This window comes from Polistes canadensis, unplaced genomic scaffold (assembly GCF_001313835.1).
Source record: "Polistes canadensis isolate GaletaPanama2010 unplaced genomic scaffold, ASM131383v1 scaffold_3, whole genome shotgun sequence".
In the NCBI taxonomy this organism is placed as follows: domain Eukaryota; kingdom Metazoa; phylum Arthropoda; class Insecta; order Hymenoptera; family Vespidae; genus Polistes; species Polistes canadensis.
The window spans coordinates 2,068,597-2,087,026 of record NW_014569550.1 but is presented as its reverse complement, the minus strand read 5'-3'; the positions used below and the strand labels follow the sequence as shown (position 1 = coordinate 2,087,026).

The 18,430-nt window shown below is 31.4% G+C and overlaps 1 protein-coding gene across 8 annotated transcripts in view; it reads left to right on the top strand.

The window, feature by feature from the left end:
- LOC106786015 (neo-calmodulin-like) overlaps positions 1 to 18,430 on the top strand; it is a 94,032-nt gene that overhangs the window by 40,867 nt on the left and 34,735 nt on the right. For 2 of the 8 annotated variants that reach the window (XM_014746965.1, XM_014746994.1), the window contains exon 2: positions 13,063 to 14,376. The exons of the other annotated variants lie outside the window; for them this stretch is intronic. In XM_014746965.1, the coding sequence (XP_014602451.1) occupies positions 14,290 to 14,376 (87 nt within the window). In that variant the 5' untranslated portion in view covers positions 13,063 to 14,289. The remainder of the gene's footprint in view (positions 1 to 13,062; positions 14,377 to 18,430) is intronic. 8 annotated transcript variants of the gene reach the window in all.

The following is an 18,430-nucleotide window of genomic DNA, read 5'->3' as shown; positions in this document are numbered from 1 at the left end:
TCCGAATAATTTTTTTGGAGTATTGCCCAGTAATAGAATGCAAGTAGTATCATAACTTGTTACTGAGAAAACAATTGTACGATAATATGTACTTCAAAGTTTCTTCTTATTTCTAATGAGAATGAAAATATGAATATTGAAGTTATGAAATTTCTATTGAAAACATTTTCTGTTCTTTTTCTCGTTTCTTCCATTTTTTTATTTTTCTTTTTTCTTTTTTTATAATCTCCAAACTTTCATTTTCTCTTTATCTCTATTGTACACAATTTTTCTATAGGAATAATGAAAGATTCGGTAGTATACACGGATAAACAATCAATGAGAGGTACATTGTGCAGAGTGCCCTGCCCTCCTACAGTTCGATAACGTAAGTAGGGCATGAACCCGGGACACCCGGTGCACAATGTGTGTGAGAGAGAAAGAGAGAGAGAGAGAGAAAGAGAAATAGATAGAAATAGAGCGCAACTCTACGAGTATGCGTACGCTCGGTGAGAAGAAAGATAAACAAATGGATGCTGCAAGCGCATATACTTACATACTTGTAACAGAATTTTATATACGTGTGCCTTTGGCAAATAAAATGAAATCTCGAGTAATAATAGGGGACTACTATCAGTAAAAGAACGAAAATTCTTCTCTTTTATTTGACGATTTTGTAAAAAAGATTTTTACAAAAGATCTTTTCCTATGGTGTTCCTCCCTCAGACGTGCAGTTTCTTGAGAGAGCTCAAATTTCGATCATCGCTCTTCTAGCAACGATACTCCATAATCCCTTAGATTATTTGGATCAGAACCGTTAGACATTTCGGTTAATGGATTTTCACGATTAATGGTATAATCGTTTTTCATCTCCAACGCTTCTACCTTTTTCTCTCATTCGTTTCTTACTTTGGTCCTTTTTTTTTTTCCCTCACTTTTTATCTCTAGAGTGCACCGATAATTCTGCCTTCGCGGAAGCAGAGATCTCATTTGTTGATTTTTCTCTCTCTCTCTTTTTCTTCGTTTCTTTCCTCTTAGTTTCCTTGACCTTCGTTAGAATATATGTAGATGTATTTGATGAACCGAACGATTTATCGTTACTCCGGTTGTTTTCTTCTTTATTAGCCGATGCAACGGAATATTGTAAAGGATTTAATTAATTGATTATTAATTATGGAGAATTTGATTGAAAAATCGATCCTCTTTGGAAATGTATATAGATATATTTAAGTATATTTGGATTTTTTCTTGACGCTTGTTAAAATTTATGAGTCAAGGTTGTTTTCTTTTAATGAGAGAATAATTAATTTAATTATTAATATATAAAAGTATATAATAAAATGACACAGTAAACGGTTAATTAAACTCAAGTTTTGCAACTGATTAACCACAATTGTAAGAATTTATTATATATATATTCTATATATTTTTTTAATTCGAAATACTCGTAGTATTTTACAATTATACCACTTATAGTCAAAGTCATTAGAAACGTAATGTACAAGACTCGACCGATATATCGATCGTTTCAGTTTAACTAAACTATAGTTTACCTTGTATTCGATAGAACTATACAATTAGAGAAAGAGACGAGAAAATAATAAATTATTAGTAAAGAAATATAAATGTAGGATAGGAAAGAAACAAAAAAATATCCTATCTTATAAAAACACATTGAATAGCGTAAGATGATTATCAGAGTAATAGTTTGATGCATATCTAGAAATATATATTAAAATACATTGTAATAGTATAAGAAACGTTTGAAGCATACTACCATGATGTCCGTGTCATTGACTAGAAAACAAAAAAAAACAAAAAAATGAAAAATAGGCTTCGCATCGATTAAAGAATGTAATTCGTAGTAACGAATGATATACCTCACGGGATTTCCATGTCCTCGTATCAGCAACAGCCCTGGCTTGGATCCAATCCCATCACTGCAAACCACTTCCTTCGACCCATTCTCACCAAGTAGCCCTATAAATTACTCGTCATTACGTTATCGTCTCGTAAATTGTTTCTTCGTGACATCCTATCGTTAATATCAATTTGTTCATCGAACAGGATGTATACCTCTCGTGTTTACTTTCATTTTTGATGAAAGTTACATCAAGAAGAAGAAGAAAAAAAAAATAGGAGAAGAAAGAAACAGAAAGAACTGGGGATAGTGGTGGTGGGGTGGCGGGAGAAGGGGGTGGCGTTGGAGAAAAATACACGTAATAATAATAAAACTGATCAATTTAAAGATTAAACTTATGTAACGAGCTTTGACAGGTAGGGTTTCCCGATTTATTGGCATGATACATCAGAAGACATTAGCTTCTGTGTGCCCGGTCTGTCGTGACTATATTCTTACATATTCTTCGTAAAAGCGTTACTCGAGCCTTGTTGACTTATTTCCTAGAAAGTCATCGCGATATTGCGTCGTGGAGACACACCTTGAATTTTCCGATCAAACATTTAGCCTTAAACAATGATTAACCGATGACTAATTATTTGTAACGAGAACGATTGAGCTAATAACTTTTTATTATATACATAATACATTTATATTTTTTTATATACGATGTGGTAGATATAAATGTTTGTTTATTATTTCGATTAAGACTCATTGAATATCCGTATATTAAAGATGAAGAGATAAAGATTGAAGTACTCGAAGATAATCTAGAGAAAGAGAGAGGATTTTTTGGTTGTATCCAGGCAACGTGACACGCGTAAACGTAAGAATAAACAGTTGTTCAAGATAAATAAAGTAACGCAACGACTCGATAAAACTGCGATACGGGTTAGGATTTAATACGACGTGTATCGATCACCAGTAAAACTATTGTCTGACATTCGCACAGTATTCTCGCTACCACTGCCTTCACCAACATCGTTTTGCGGCCATTAATTCGTCTAATGCTTTTATATTCACAGTGAACAGAGTTCCGGTGGTAGTTTAGTCGGTAAAGTAAAGCTCACCACCAGCCGTTCTAGTAAAAAGTTTTTCTTAAGAAACGGCTTAACGTTTTTACTTGCCTACTCTCTCTCTCTCTCTTTTTCTCTCACTCATTTTTTCTTACATACATAGACTTTCATATACTATCTTTCATATACTTACGTAAAGTATAATATTCTCATTTCCCGGTTTTATCAGTGAGAAAAATTTTCAAAAGAGAGATAATATAAAGAAGGTATTTATTACCAGTCACGATTACGTACCAGAATAAATAATAATTAAACGATTTATTTCTTTTTCTTATTTTTAAATCTGTAATACTCTAACAAAGTTTGTACGAAAAAACGTTAGACATCATATATGATATATATATATATATAAATATTTTAAATACGTATGGGGAATGATAAAAGAGAGAAATTCAATTTCCGTGATAAGTGCAACGATCCGAGTTGATATACGTCACAGAAGGAATAGAAGGAGGATGAACGGTTGACGTTTATTCGCGAGCTAAGCAAAAGACGATAGTCGATGGATGAACAGACGAAGGATAGAAAATCGGAGGATGCAGAGGAAGGATGGAGAACGGAGGTCGGAGGACGAGAAGGATGGAAGAGGGCGCACCGTGGGAGTGATCAATACTACCCCTGCACCGACGACCGCCCTCGAGAGTAACAAAGCCGAAGTTGGACTCGCGAAAGGCAGAATTTTTGGAAGGATGTGGCCTGGCTTCGATCAGACATTTTCTCTTGGAAAATGAAATTTTGATTGGCCGACAAAAATTCTAATTGACGATTACTTTACATCGTCGAATTATACGATATTTTGTCTCTTACAATTATATTTAATAGATAATTTTTGGAAATAGGATTGATACGTGTGTTTAAATGATAAATCACAATTTATTTCGAAAATTCTTATAGACAAACAAATATGCGGGAAAAAACATTAGAAAAGGAATATTATTTAATTTGTATTATTTTTTATTTTTTCTTCCGTCATATCGGGTGTCAATGAATAAAAATATTGTAACAGATTGAAAAGCAATATTTTTTACGGACAGATCTTGAGTTACAATATATTAAGTTTCTGAGTGTTGGGGCCATTATTTGTACATTTGGTTATTACACGTGTTTTTATTTTACATACAAATTTAATTGTTCCCCATTCGGTCCTACAATTTGTTAGAATATTTAAATTATCATACTAGCATAGGTATTTTTTTTACAATTTAATTATATTTTTTTACAATGGACACAAATTTGCAAAGGTAGACGAAGTATGTGGGCGTGAACGTGAGTTACATACGAGAACAGCACTTTGTATCTTGCGTCATTGTTAAAGCTTAACCGCCGTCAACGTCGAGATTATGATATGGCTTTACCATTCTCCCTCCCTCCCTCCCCCTCTCCCTCCCACCCTTCTCCCTCTTTTTATCTCAAGCTGACAATTTATGACGTTCTAACTGCATTTACGTTAGGCGACGTCTCTCTTTGATTTTAAAATTCTCCTCATATCCCATCTGTACTTATGGATTTCGTGGGAAATTTGAAAATGTGAACATTCGAGCATGAAAAGACTCAAAAATTTTCCTTTTTTCAGATATGCTAAAAATAGTGAGAGATGAAAAGAAAGAAAAAGAAAGAGAAAGAGAGGAAAATGAAGAAAATATTATTGAGAATACTGTTCGCATCTTTGCCATATATATCGAACTTCAAGTATTAAGAATGTTGAATTTCAAGACTCTCATGTTCCATCTTTTAAATTGACGATGAAAATCGACAACGTTAGAAATTTCAATTTTCCTTAACACACTCGTGTTCCACTTTATTTTTCGTCGATATATTTTCTTATTTTCTGCTTGAAAAATGAAAATAGTTTTTTTTTTTTTCAAATGTACTGTATTAAACGTCTTTATTGAAAGGACTATATTATATTCTTTTTCAAAGCAGTTAAATGAAAAATTTCATCTGTTATTCGTGCGCATTTGTTATATCGTAGTAACCTACAAAAATCTACGATTCGAACACAATATATATTGTACTATTTAATAGATATTTTTTATAACAAGATCTTAACGACAAAATTGATCTACATTTAACGATATACATACATTTTTTGTTTTGCTACTTTATCCATTAAATCATTGGTTTTCTTCGAAACACAAAACCCATAATTAGTTTATCACCAGGGTAGAATCTTTTAAACGAACACTCTTCATAATGACACACTGACATAGTTATTTCTCTTCAACCGAGTTGTTTACAAAGGGGAAAATATTTATGAGCAATGTTCATAATAGTAGTATTCAAGTAAAACAAAGGTCTAACGCGTATCGCTCGGATCGTTCATGCTGGACAATGATGATCAAGGGAATAGAAGAGAAAGGGTTAAAGGAGTAAAATGGGGCAGTTCATCGATATTTAAATGTAAGAGTGTGAGAGAGAGAGAGAGAGAGAGAGAGAGAGATAGAGAGAGAGAGAGAGAAAAAGAATCGTTTGTTTCGAGTTTGTGGTCGATGATGCGTGACCAGTGGCTGTTAACCCAAAGAAAGTTCCACGCGATCGGTAATCCTTGTGACTACCTTTCAAATTCTGCCTCTTTTTTTATTTCTTTTTTTTTATTTAACGTTTATATACCTTTTAAACATTCCTTTTTATTTCTTTTACACAGGACACACACGTACACGTATATACATATACGCAATAAACGTGCGTGTTTGATCGAGCTGTCTGTCAACTGTTCAATTATGTGATATACTATTTTGATTTCTAATTTTGTACAGACGGTGGTAGATAATCGAGGTCGAATTTACGTCATAGGAAACGAGAATGTCGTCCTCGTCGTTGTTGTCGAGCTTGATTAGTGGAATTCGTGATGGTGGTCCGTTAAGTCGAGGCGAGAGCCAGTTTTTGCGTATTCGGCATTCCTATTCGTTACGAATCGGTGTTCGCTTAATTAAGTCTCCGATTCTGCTAAGCTTTTAACGTGATGTTACGGGGCAAAAGAGAAATAGAAAGGTAGATAGATAGATAGTTAGATAGATAGATAGATAGACAGAGAAAATCACGGTGCACAGTTTGCGAACTTTTAAATCGTAGATCGTGACGAGAATATTAATGGAGTTTTACATGTTTCGATAACCACTTTCATGGGTTTTTTAATTCGTTCACTTTTTTTGTTGTTTTTGTTTTTTTTTCTCCTTCGATTGACTCTATTTTCGATCGAATTTTGATGTCAGAATGTTAAAAAAGAAAAAGAAAATACAAATAAAACAAAAAAAGTTTTCTATCGAACATCTTGAACTATTACCAAATTACGAAAATTATTCATCCTTTTAACCCTTCGAGTGCTGAATACTTTTAGCTGAAGTATTTTTTAGGGACGGAATAGTTTATTATTAGTACGGCTGTTTTCGTTGAATGATATTATTAACACTCCAGATTTAATAATCAATTATATTTAATAATTAAAATTTGTTGTGTTTCTTATTTATAATTTTGATGTGACATGACTGAAAACAAAACAATCGAAACACATATTAACATTACATTATTTTACATTCATATTAACAAACACTTACATGCGTCGATAATCTAAGCTGGTAACTATTACCAAACGCATATATGCGTCCTAAGGACTAAGAAGGGTTAAATAATATTTAATTTAATACGTATGACTTTATAAAAGAAATCTCCGATATATGTATACGGATTTTAAAACATCTGTTATCGAATTGAAAGCGCAATGGGAGGAAATCATTCAATAAATTCTCGCGTGCACAGCGTGCCGTGTACGTAACTCTGAACGCGATGGAATTTCGTTCCGAAGTGACGCTTTGAATGTCTTCGACGTTCATTAACCTTCATTAGTTTAAACGTTAAACATTAAATCTCGAATCGTCTATCATCGTTTTATCACTGTTTTTCTTCTCCTTCTTGTCATCGTCGTCTTTGTCTTTGTCGTTGTTGACGTTAATGAAAATTAATCATTTCAACTATAAGAAATTGAATTATCAGCAAGTGCAATTGACCTTTCACAATTCGAATTCTTATTTTTGTTCTAAGCCACGTTTTAAGGGAAGATAAAAAATAGATGAATGGGTAAATAGATAGATTGATAGTAGAAAAAGTGGAAGATAGATCAGGTGACTGATACGGCCGTTTCGAATGATTGAATTTATATTATAGTTATAATAAAATAATATAGTTTTTTTTTCTCTTTTCTTTCTTTTTCTTTATTTTTCGAGTTTACACTTTCTCATTTTGAAAATTGCTTCGTCTTTTTAGGCTTTCATCGAGCAAAGATTTAATGAGAATGGGGTTTTCTCGTGTCTCCTCGAAAAAAGAAGCTATAGATTGTATTTTTGTTACCTCTCTGTGTTCCTCCCTTTTCTTTTGATCGAGTTCACGAAGAGAAACGCTCCTTAAGGAAATCTCGTTGGAGGAGTTTCAATAGAATGCTTTTATTGTCTCTTTCCTCTTTCTTTTTCTTATCAACGTTATTACTTTATTCTTCCTTCGTGCTTTTCTTATTTTTTTTCCTCCTCCTTCTTCTTCTTCTTCTTCTTTTTCATCATCTTCTACTCATTAGTTTATTGTTTCGTTTAACGCCTCGCCAAATTTTACGAAAAGAATAAAGTATATCCTCTAGCTTTTTTCGAAACTAATTAAACTTGTTCAATTAACAAAATGGGGGTGACGGTGTAATGTTGTTTAAAAAGGAACAAAAAATGTATGTATATAAAAATTAGGTGATATTTTTGATAGATAACGAGTACAAAGATATTGTTTGGGTTATTAAAAATTTGTGATTGTTCGTGCGATATATCAGGTCAGCATATGTACATACGTGACAAGAATATTATCTGATGTAACGATTCCAAGTAAAACAGGATCGATGAAAAAAATTCGTAATTTCTTTTTTTTTTTTTTTCCTTCATTCTATGCAGGTATTTTATATTTGTAGGTGTATGAATACACGGGTATACAAACCTACACGCCTTTTATTTTTCAAGTATCCAGGAGAAAAATTCAATCGGATGGTTGAGATTAAATACACACACATTGAGGTATTATATTTCTTTTTTTTACTTTTTTTTATATATAATACTCTTTTTGCTTTTCTCCTCGAAAATAATTCCACCGTGTCGACTGACAAAAAATAATACACGAATTTTCGAATTTAAAGAAACCTGAGGAATGATTATTTAAAATTTTTCGTGTCTATAATATTTCGTTTCTCTTTTAACAAAAATGTTTATTTTTTATATGTTACAGTGAATAATAAGATTACAACAGATAATAGAATTTTTTATGTTCGGTAGAGCGTACGCGATATATTTATAATCTGCTTTTAGAGATCGTTCGTATATATGTGCTAGGCTTCTTGCTCTCGTATGTTGCCTTGGTAAATATTAAAAAGCATTCAAAACGTTTTAAAGCAACGGTGCATATACAATCTTTCTTAAATTAAAAAACTTTTTGTCGAATATACATCGAAAAGAAAAAAAAAAAGAGATAATTAAACATTCTTACGGAAAATTATTAAGAAAGATCATTTTAACGAGATTTATTTGTAAAATATAAATAACTATATCTGTTAATATAATGTTCAAGTCTTACGTTTATCCTATAAAATCTTGAGTACCTGTAATAGAATGTTTATTGTTATAACGATATAACGTGAGATCGTTGTTAGTGGCAATTATGGCAACATTTAATTAGCATGCATAGATAACGTTTAATAATCATTCCCCAAAGGTCGTGTTGTAACACGTTTCAATTTCATATTTGATAGCTCATCTCATAATAACAAATCTGTTTTCACGTAGGTAGTCAAGTACCAATAGTTACTATAACTAAATTTATAATCGTAAAAAATAAAATAAGACAAAATTGTTTATTGAGTAAATAAAAAAAAGATAAAAATGATTAGAACTATAATAAATGTTTTTTACGTGATCGTATATAAAAGTAAGAAAATTTATTGTCATTCTTTCAAATGTAAATTTTGTCATTTTCTTTCAAATCCGTGCAAACATATAATACGCGTACACATTTAAACGGTAAAAATAAAATGATAACAATGACTATTGGATTAAAAATAAATTATTGAAATACACATGTGTTAATGCGAGTGAGTATGTATATCGATTTTCTTCCTACTTTCGTTTCGTTCATCGAATTAGTTCATAAAATGTTGTTATACGGTGAAATGAAACGTGGTACAATAGAATCTAACAATATGAACTCGGTGATGAGAATTATATTCTATGGTTGTAATTTAAATTTAGTTTCATTCTATAAAACTTACAATAAATTGTTTTCTGATTTTACATCTCGTTAAAATTCGTATATCTTTTAATATAATATATCATTCGTGACGATATCGAAGTTGTATAGTTATATTGATAATAAAAAAGGACAAAAAAAACACACACACATAAATAAATAAATAAAAAAGAAGAAACAAATATAAAGATGGAAGAGTAAAACGAGTAAGTAACACAATGCGTTCCATTTACGGCTTTAAACCTATCGGAAAGCGATAGAGGAACGTTATTACGCGAACGTGGCTTTCACGAAAAGTGATTTCGTTTCTTTCCTTTTTATTATTTTTTATTCCTCTTTTTGTTTACTTCTCTCTCTCTCTCTCTCTCTCTCTCTCTCTCTCTCTCTCTTTCTCTCTCTCTATCTTTATTTTTATTGATAAAGAAGTCCTAACGGTACATGTTTATCCCCGAGATGGCAAGATATTCTTTTGTATTTTTTTCTATTTTCTTTTTCCAGACAACAAAAGATAGATGTTTACTTAGCGAAATCATGAACCGTGCTGTCTATCGCGATATGAAATATTCGGAGTATAGGAAGAAATACAATAAATCAAGGGATGCAACCAGTCGAGTTTCTTTTCGAATCTTCCCTCCTATCCTATGATTTTTTTCCATCTTTTTTTTTTCTTCTCAAATATCCAGATATCATATATGCTTCCTTTAAAATGCAACTTCATTCTTGTATACTTACGCATCCATATATATTATACTTACTCGTATACTTACTTATGTATTACATATATTGTATGTATATACACATACGTATGTATCGTATATACGCATTTATCGTTTCACATATAATTTGATAATGTCAAAAAGTTGAGTGTAGCTTTACTATGGATTGAAACTATTCTTCCTGTTCTATAAAAAGTTTATCTATTCCTCCGTTAGTAAAATGGGAACGTTGTACGAAAAGTGAATAGGAACGCGAACACAAATGGAAGAAAGACGGAACGAATGCGGCCGAGCATTGTTTTGTACAGTTTGTTTCCTAGAAAGAAAGAAGGGATAACGAAATAGGAAAGAAAAAAAGAGAAAAAGAAAAAGAGAGAATGAGAGAGAGAGAGAGAGAAAGAGAAAAGGCAAACGTTTTATCGGATATCTCGTTGAATTCGCGATACAGAAACTCACCGCAAATAAAGCGACTAGTTTCGTGTGGGAATGTAACAACAACAAAAAATGACCAAAGGAAAGGAAAAAAGGAAATAAAAAGATATAGAAAAATCGGTTAAAATCCCCGTATTGATTTATTAAGATTGAAAAGAGCTCGAGGTTTCTACGGTTAGCAGTGAGTTCAATTAAACGTAATGTTATTCAAATTTGCAAAGTGGCATTTGAAATCTCGCGGAACGTAACACGACGATAAAAATTGTGGGAAAATAAATATGCGTTTTAAATTTCCTTTTGTGAATATTTTTAACGTTATAAATTGCAATGTAGAATCAATGATAATGTCACGAAAATCAAATTTGCGATTAATTAGTAGTTACAAGCTCGGATAATGTGAGAACGTGTTTATCGATATGCTTACAGTGAGATGAAAAAAACCCGGTTTATTTAAACGACAAAAATGAGTCTAATTGAAAGCGTCCATTTTTTAAAATAGCATAACGGATTCTTTCTTTCTTTCTGTCGGGAAATGAAGAAAAAGCGAACAGACAGCAGACGTACCGGAATTTAAAAGGCTTCGTTCGTTAGAGTGCTAGAGCATACTCAACTCTCAAGGGATGTCTTCATCGATTCTTTAATAATCCTGTGCCATTTTATTCCCATCGCTGCTACTTCCTGTTACGTTAAAAAGAAAAAAAATGCGAAGTACTTTGGTATAAGAAGGAAAAGAAAAAAATTTATATATATATAATATTTTAATTGTTACATACAATAAATGCGCAACGGTAGGAAAACTTTTCTTATTACGAGATTAGCTCTTGCGTATCTTGAAAGTTAAAAAAAAAATAAAAAGAAAAAAGAGCAATAAAGAGAAAGAGAAAGGTGAAAGGAATCATTCTGACGAGATATAGTACTACGACAAATTATATTGTGAAGTACCGACCTATGGAAAGAAAAATATGTACTGCAATTCTCTCAGATACGATAGTTTATATAATTGGACTTTCCATTTCTTCTTTGTTCTCTTTTACTTCTCCCGTGGAAACGTTAAATACTTTAAACAAACGTAGAATAACATTAGCGGAAATTAAACTTACGTATAGGTATTTAACATAAGCACTGGGTTGCCTAGAAAGTTCGTGCCGATTTTTAAAAATATTTATAGGTATAGGTAGTATATTAGGGGTGTCTTTTTAAACATATTTAATATTGATTTATAAAATAATCATATATCTGTTAATCTTCGAAATAGTTTATATTATTACCGATGATTTTGGTCTATCTTATAGACAATTGACGAAATTTTAAACGAAAAAAAAATGGCGATTTAGATGCAATAAATTTAATATCAATTCGCACGAATTCATTGCTACACTTAATATAATACATTTTTGATAATATACGTGTTAAATTCATATATACATATATATATGTAGACATGTTATCTTTGAATGATTTTTAAATTGGTACAAACTTTTTGAGCAACCTAATATATAAATACATTTTTAACATTCGATTTGGTATAAATCTATCATTTTCTATTGACGCGCATTAATATTTGCAGAAATTCGCGTTATACGCATTCTCGAAAGAAACAATGGACATATAGTATACTTATTTATATGATAGGTTAGATCGATTTTTGCGGTTAAAGAATAATTTCGAAATTTCTCCCTATCTGGTTCTTTCCCCTTAAACGTTTCATTATAACGTTTTTTGATTGAACGAAATTACATAAAAGAAACATCGATATGAGATGCCAAAGTGGATGATATTGAAAACTTTTACGAGACTTTTTCGCTTTGTTCAAACGGATTTTCAACGCTATTTGTCTAATTAACAATAAGAACCTAAAAATCCCTACTATCCTTTATATACACCTATATCAAAACTCGAATAGCTCAAATATTTTTTTTCTACTTAAAATCATTAAAACCTCATGTCCGGTCTTACAAGATGAAAAAGAAGAAAAAAATAAACGGGAAAAAAAAATATATATATATATATATATGTACCAAAACTTTTCAAAGAAATTGCAAAGATGCACAATTTACAGCATTGCATTCTTTGACATTTCCTGAACTTTACATGCTAAATTTATAACTCGATATGGTCTTCTACGCTTAGACAAAAGAGTGTACTTTAATTTAATATAAGTTTCATTAAAATCTATTCACTCTTTTAGTATAAAAAATATTAACCAAAACTTTTCAAAGAAATAGCAAAGTTGTACAATTTATAGCATTGCAATCTCTGATATTCTATAGGATATCAAAGTATTATGTTCTATGCCTAGAAAAACTCTGTAAAAAGTCTTATTTCCGACTTCGTCGGAAGGCGCTTTGCATTGATAACAATGCCGAGGAATTACTAGCAATGATTGATTTCTGGCTTTGACGGTAACATATATATATATATATATAAAACAGAGGAAAAAAAAAGGAAAAAGCAAAATGAAAGCTTTAAAATGATATTTGTCTTTATTTGATCTAATTAAAAGGAACGGTCGAGATTATTCCTTTGAAAAGTATGAATAATTTTTATATAAATACACACATGTGTGTATATATATATTATATAAGTAAAAGGAGGAAGACTATTGCCTGGGAAGATGATATTAAAAAAAAAGAATAAAAAAGTCAAACTAAAATATTTAATACCACACCATCTCCAATATTTTCTCATTTTATAGATCTATGGACATAGTTGCTGTAACGAGCGTCGGTTCGAGTGTTGTACGAAAAATGAAGTCGCATCAGTCACGATTTTCTTTGACTGGAATGTAGACGTCTACGATATATCGAATGGAAGAAGGAAGATAACGATCGTCGTGAAAGACAGAGAGAGAGAGAGAGAGAAAGCGAGCGAGAGAGAGTAAGAGAGAGAGAGAGAGAGAGAGAGAGAGAGAGAAAGAAAGATAGAGTGATTGTTAGGTGATCGATTGCGTGAAACAACGTTCGAGTGGCGGCGATTCGGTCGCGCGTGACAAACCAAATGTTTCCCTCCGGTTTGCTGCTTGCAAGCTTTTTACAACAAGCAAAAAAAGGAAACGAAGAGCGGAAAGTAATATCGGGATACTCTCGAGCATTTATTCAACGATAAAACAAAAAGTGAAATACCGAGAAACGAAATCCTGGATTTTAGGAATAAAGTATTTTCTCGACAACAATAATAAAAAAAAAGAGAGAGACAGAAAAAAAAAGCCAAAGTTGCGTTCCAAGATAAATTATTGGCTGTGCGTTTATAACGTAAACGATAGTGTTCATCGGTTGTATAGATATATATGCATATATACATACACACACATACACATATTTATATATATATATATATGTATCTATACCGATACTGATATCGATTCGTTTTGAAGAGCCGAGAGCAGAAAGAAAATAAAGAAGAAAAGAGGGGAAAGTACGGAGAGAAGTGAGTGGGTTAAAAGAAAAAAGAAAATCTTAAAAAAGTATAATAAAAATGTTGCAAGAGGGTGTGATCTCTTGTAATCAAAGTTAAAATTAACAATTCGTGTTTCGTGTATTCTTTTTTTCATTTCCGAATAGATGCGATTATCGATTATCGATTGTTACATGCAAAATATGTGCATGTATATATAAATACGGTAACGCATGTGTGATACGTAATACTGGCAATAAATTGGCGCATATTATTTCGTGTTGTTAAATTAGCAATAAACAAGTTCAGTCTTTCTATTCGTCTTCTTTACCGTTTAAGAAAAATTAATAAGAAGAAGAACAACAACGTGTTCGGTGAAAAATCGAGGATATTAATAACCAGTGTGTTCTTCCTCGGCTAAACGACGCTGGTTCTACTTATATTTTTTGGGAATCTCGATTTCGGTGTGAAATAAAATTAAGAACAAACATTAAGAAAAACAAAAAAAGAGGGGTGAAGACACGACAAGATGGCGTTCGCCGCAGCAAGAATGATCCTCAAGGACAAGCGGCGGAAGGCCAGCAAAGAGGACTTCGCACCGCGTAACAGAAGCAAGGTAAAGTCGTTAATTAAGAACTCATTAAGTAATATCACTTATCTACACGATTAATACCTTATAGCTAATGCAAACAATTAATATTTAAATTACTTAGGTATTTTTCATCATCATTGGAAGAGACTAATCTTTTTTATAGGCGACGACGACAGTGGTATTTGAAAATTTAATAAACAAACCGTTGTATTTCGTTTAGATTAAAAATGTAAGAGAAAAGATAATCGTATATCTATCACATTAATTTTGGTAATAGATGATTAATCTCGTACACTATGGAGCATTAAAATAATAAAAAACTGATCGCTGATCGCACACTCGGTATCAAAAACTATCAATCAACGAGTATTTACTTTGTTCGAAAGTGTGACGATTAATTCGGAACGGTTTAATCTTTCCTATGTCATTTATTTTCTTCGCAATCAAATATTTTTCATAAATTTGTTACTTTGCTTTTTACGCGTGCGTTGTCTAGTATTTTGCTTGTATAAGAAGAATTTTTTTCAACAAATTTCTTGTTTAACGTTTGATAATCGATACGACGGTGCGTGACACGAAACGAATTTTTTACGTCAGAACATCAACCTTGCGAAGTTCGTTTTTCTGTCGTTTTTATCTACATCGGTTTTTTTTTCTTTTTCCTTTCTTTTATTTCTATGTTTTCCCTTTACGATTAGAGATAATTCTGAAACATTCTAAACCTTAATTTCTATGTCATGACGGTGATATAAGTTATACTGTTTATATGAATACGAGTATGCTTTCTTGTTTTTTTTTATCGTAAAAGAGAAAATATGCAAAGAAAGAAAATTTCATATACGCGTACGCACAATTCATATACACCAAGTAACACAGTAGCAGTAATAACAATAGCGAGAAAAATTGGAGTTTCGTTACAATGAAAGTAGCCTTGAGCTAAATACCATTTAAAGTGATATCTTAACTAAAAAAATAATATCTCGTAATTCTGACTATCGCGTAAAACGATTATGGTTTAAGATTCATTTACGTGATACTCTTCTTTATCTATTCATATATATTTATTTATTTTTAATATTATTTATTAATTATATTACAATATACGTATAATGTATTCGCAATAATATAAAAAAACATGATAGTAATTTTAAGCCTTTGCACTTTATGAATCTATGTAAAGTCAATATCCCTTAAAATCTTATACTGTTATGATTACTTAAATTTGTGCTTAGAAAGCTATTGATAGTAAGATGTAAGTGTTTAAGTAAGATGAAGAAAAACCGGATATTTGAGTACTCTTCCTGACTACAAATTTAAGATTTAAAAATTATGAAAAAAGAAAAAGGCCTTCTTAGGTATACATATATTATGTATTTTATATTATACGGATGGTTTTCTTTAAGTACATATTAAATCTATATTTTCAGTTTAATTAGTTCTCATAGAACTCGAATAATTGGTTTAAAGGTTTTCATCGGTATCGACTAATACAAGATTACTTACGATTTATAATAATGTCTTCGTTTAATCCAGAACTACGAAAGTTTATGGTTAGATTCAGATCGTCGATAATGAGATTGAGAAATTATGGATCCTATTTAAAGAGATATAGCAAAAGTGTGATAGTGAATAATAAATGAAAGTCATTTTATTTAGATAACACAGATATAATGTTACACATCATCTATTAGCTTACCATTTATTAACTAACGCTGATTCGAACTAAGCTGAACTGATTAATTACGGATCGCTTCTCTTTTATATTTTCTTCTGCGTTTCTCGAAATTTCTCGACCATTAGCGAGCATAAAATATATAGATCAAGGATGGCAAACCTATGACTCGGGAGTCAGACACTGACCTACGCTTTGATAATGATCTGACATTAGAAATTGAAAATATTATATGAAATGTATGAAAATGTTTACCAAAATAATTTTCAATCAATGAAGAAACTTGAATAATGAATGCTTTTTTAAGGATGTTTATATCAACATATTCGTGTGAAAAATTGTTTTTTTTGTGAATGAATTTTGTAAAATCGACGCATAGAGAGAAATAAGCTTGGAAATGAAATGTCTTTTCAGTTTCCAAAGTTGATCCCCCTTACAACGTCACCTCGCTCGAATATTGAACCACGAATTAGCGTGGCAAGGGATGATAAGCCGAATTTGACCCACGCATCCAAAATATTCGCCACCGATTCTTTCAAGCGGTATCGCGTACCTAAACAAACAAAAATGCATTTCCGAGAAACGATTTCTTTCATCCTAAATATTGTATTTTTTGATATTTTCAAGAAAATATAAGTGCATTCGAGAGCTCAAAATTTACAGGAATTTTTTTTTTATACATTTAGAAGATATTTAGGGGGCGGGAAACAAAAATTTCAAAATGATGTAAATAAGGACCACCCTAATGTATATACACATGTATATATTTATATATATATATGGTACTTACATATAGAAATGGCACACGAAACCAGGATAACCGTTTTTCCCAAGAATTCCCAGCACGTTTTAGGTAGCACCTTGTTAAAAATTTCAGGAGGTTCTCCTCGAACCAACGAATCTTCCATTTAAACCGAATCCGTGCTTGTAACGCTTCTCCTGGGACTTTTACTTTGGCCCCTAGTCGATCCAGTACTGCGGAAAATCATCTCTCTTTCTCTCTCTCTCTCTCTCTCTCTCTCTCTCTCTCTCTTTCCCTCTCCCTCCCTTTTTCTTTCTACCTGTTTATGTATAATATACATTTATATATATATATTTACTACATCTCTTCTCTCACGCTCGTAAATGTAAAAGGTCTCTGTTGTTTTCAATGTAGTGATAACATATCGATAAACGTACAATCGATAGTCTTGTTAAAAATGACTGTCACCACCTTTATCGTTTCTCTTAAATATTTGAAATTTAAGCTCGATTTTTCGGATGTTTTTTTTTGTTCATCTTTATTTTTCTTTTTCTTTTTTTTTAATATTAACTAGCAATTTGAATGCTCTTCTAACGAGTTAACGAATATTACATACATACATACATACATACATACATAATTACTACATTTAGAAATTTTACGAACGAATTATTATCTTCTATTCAAGAAAATAACAAGAAGTAAATTAATTTAAAAATGTAATAAGATCCACGAAGGAGATCGTTTTTTCTCTTTCTTCTTTTTATTTTATAATCAAGAACAAAATTCATTTTTTTTTTCAAATTTTTTTTTTTTCCTTTCAATAAAGTTATCGTAAAAAAATTTATGAATACATAGCGTTATTATTATTGCATGAATATTTCTTTCCAGGGGTGTGGGGAAAAGGAGATAAGTAAAATAATTGAGAGTTTCATTTATATCGGAAAATTCCAGACTTTTTTTGTGTGTTGTCGTCGGATGAAAAATATGAAAAACAAAATTCAAGGAGATTGGAATTCACTTCATCTCTTTTATTTCTTCTTCTCACTCACTCATTCTCCATTTCTTGTACTTTTTACCTATCAAGTTAAAAGTTGTGAAGATACTTTGCCGTCTTGTTCGGTTTTGCACCTCGCAAAAAGGCAAACTTGGTTTCCTCAATCGCGTGAGTTGCGGTATCGCGTGTTACTTGGAAGAAAATGAAAACTTAAAAGAGAGAAAGAGAGAGAGAGAGAGAAGTAGGAAAAAAGAGGATCATTCGAGTTTAGGTAAATGGGAGGGGGGGGGGATAAAAAGAAAAACAAATTTAAGTAGAAATCGTGCGGATTGGGCTAAAATTTGTACAGAACAATTTCCATAATTGGAGATACCACAGAAATATTACCAACCATTAACGTTTCCACTTTTGGAAGGGGTGGGGGGTTGCGTCTGCAGTGATTTCACACGAAATCATCTTTTACGAAACGTATAATGGTAATTTCAAGGAATGAGCTTGTTAATCATAACAAATATAAGACTTGGAAATCTTTTCTCCGATATGTATAAGAATAATATATATAATATTTTCTATAGGAATATTTTTCTCACGTTTATCGTAATTTATAATATTATTTATTTTGTTATTTCGTTAACAGATGTAAAATATATTTAATTGATCGAATTAA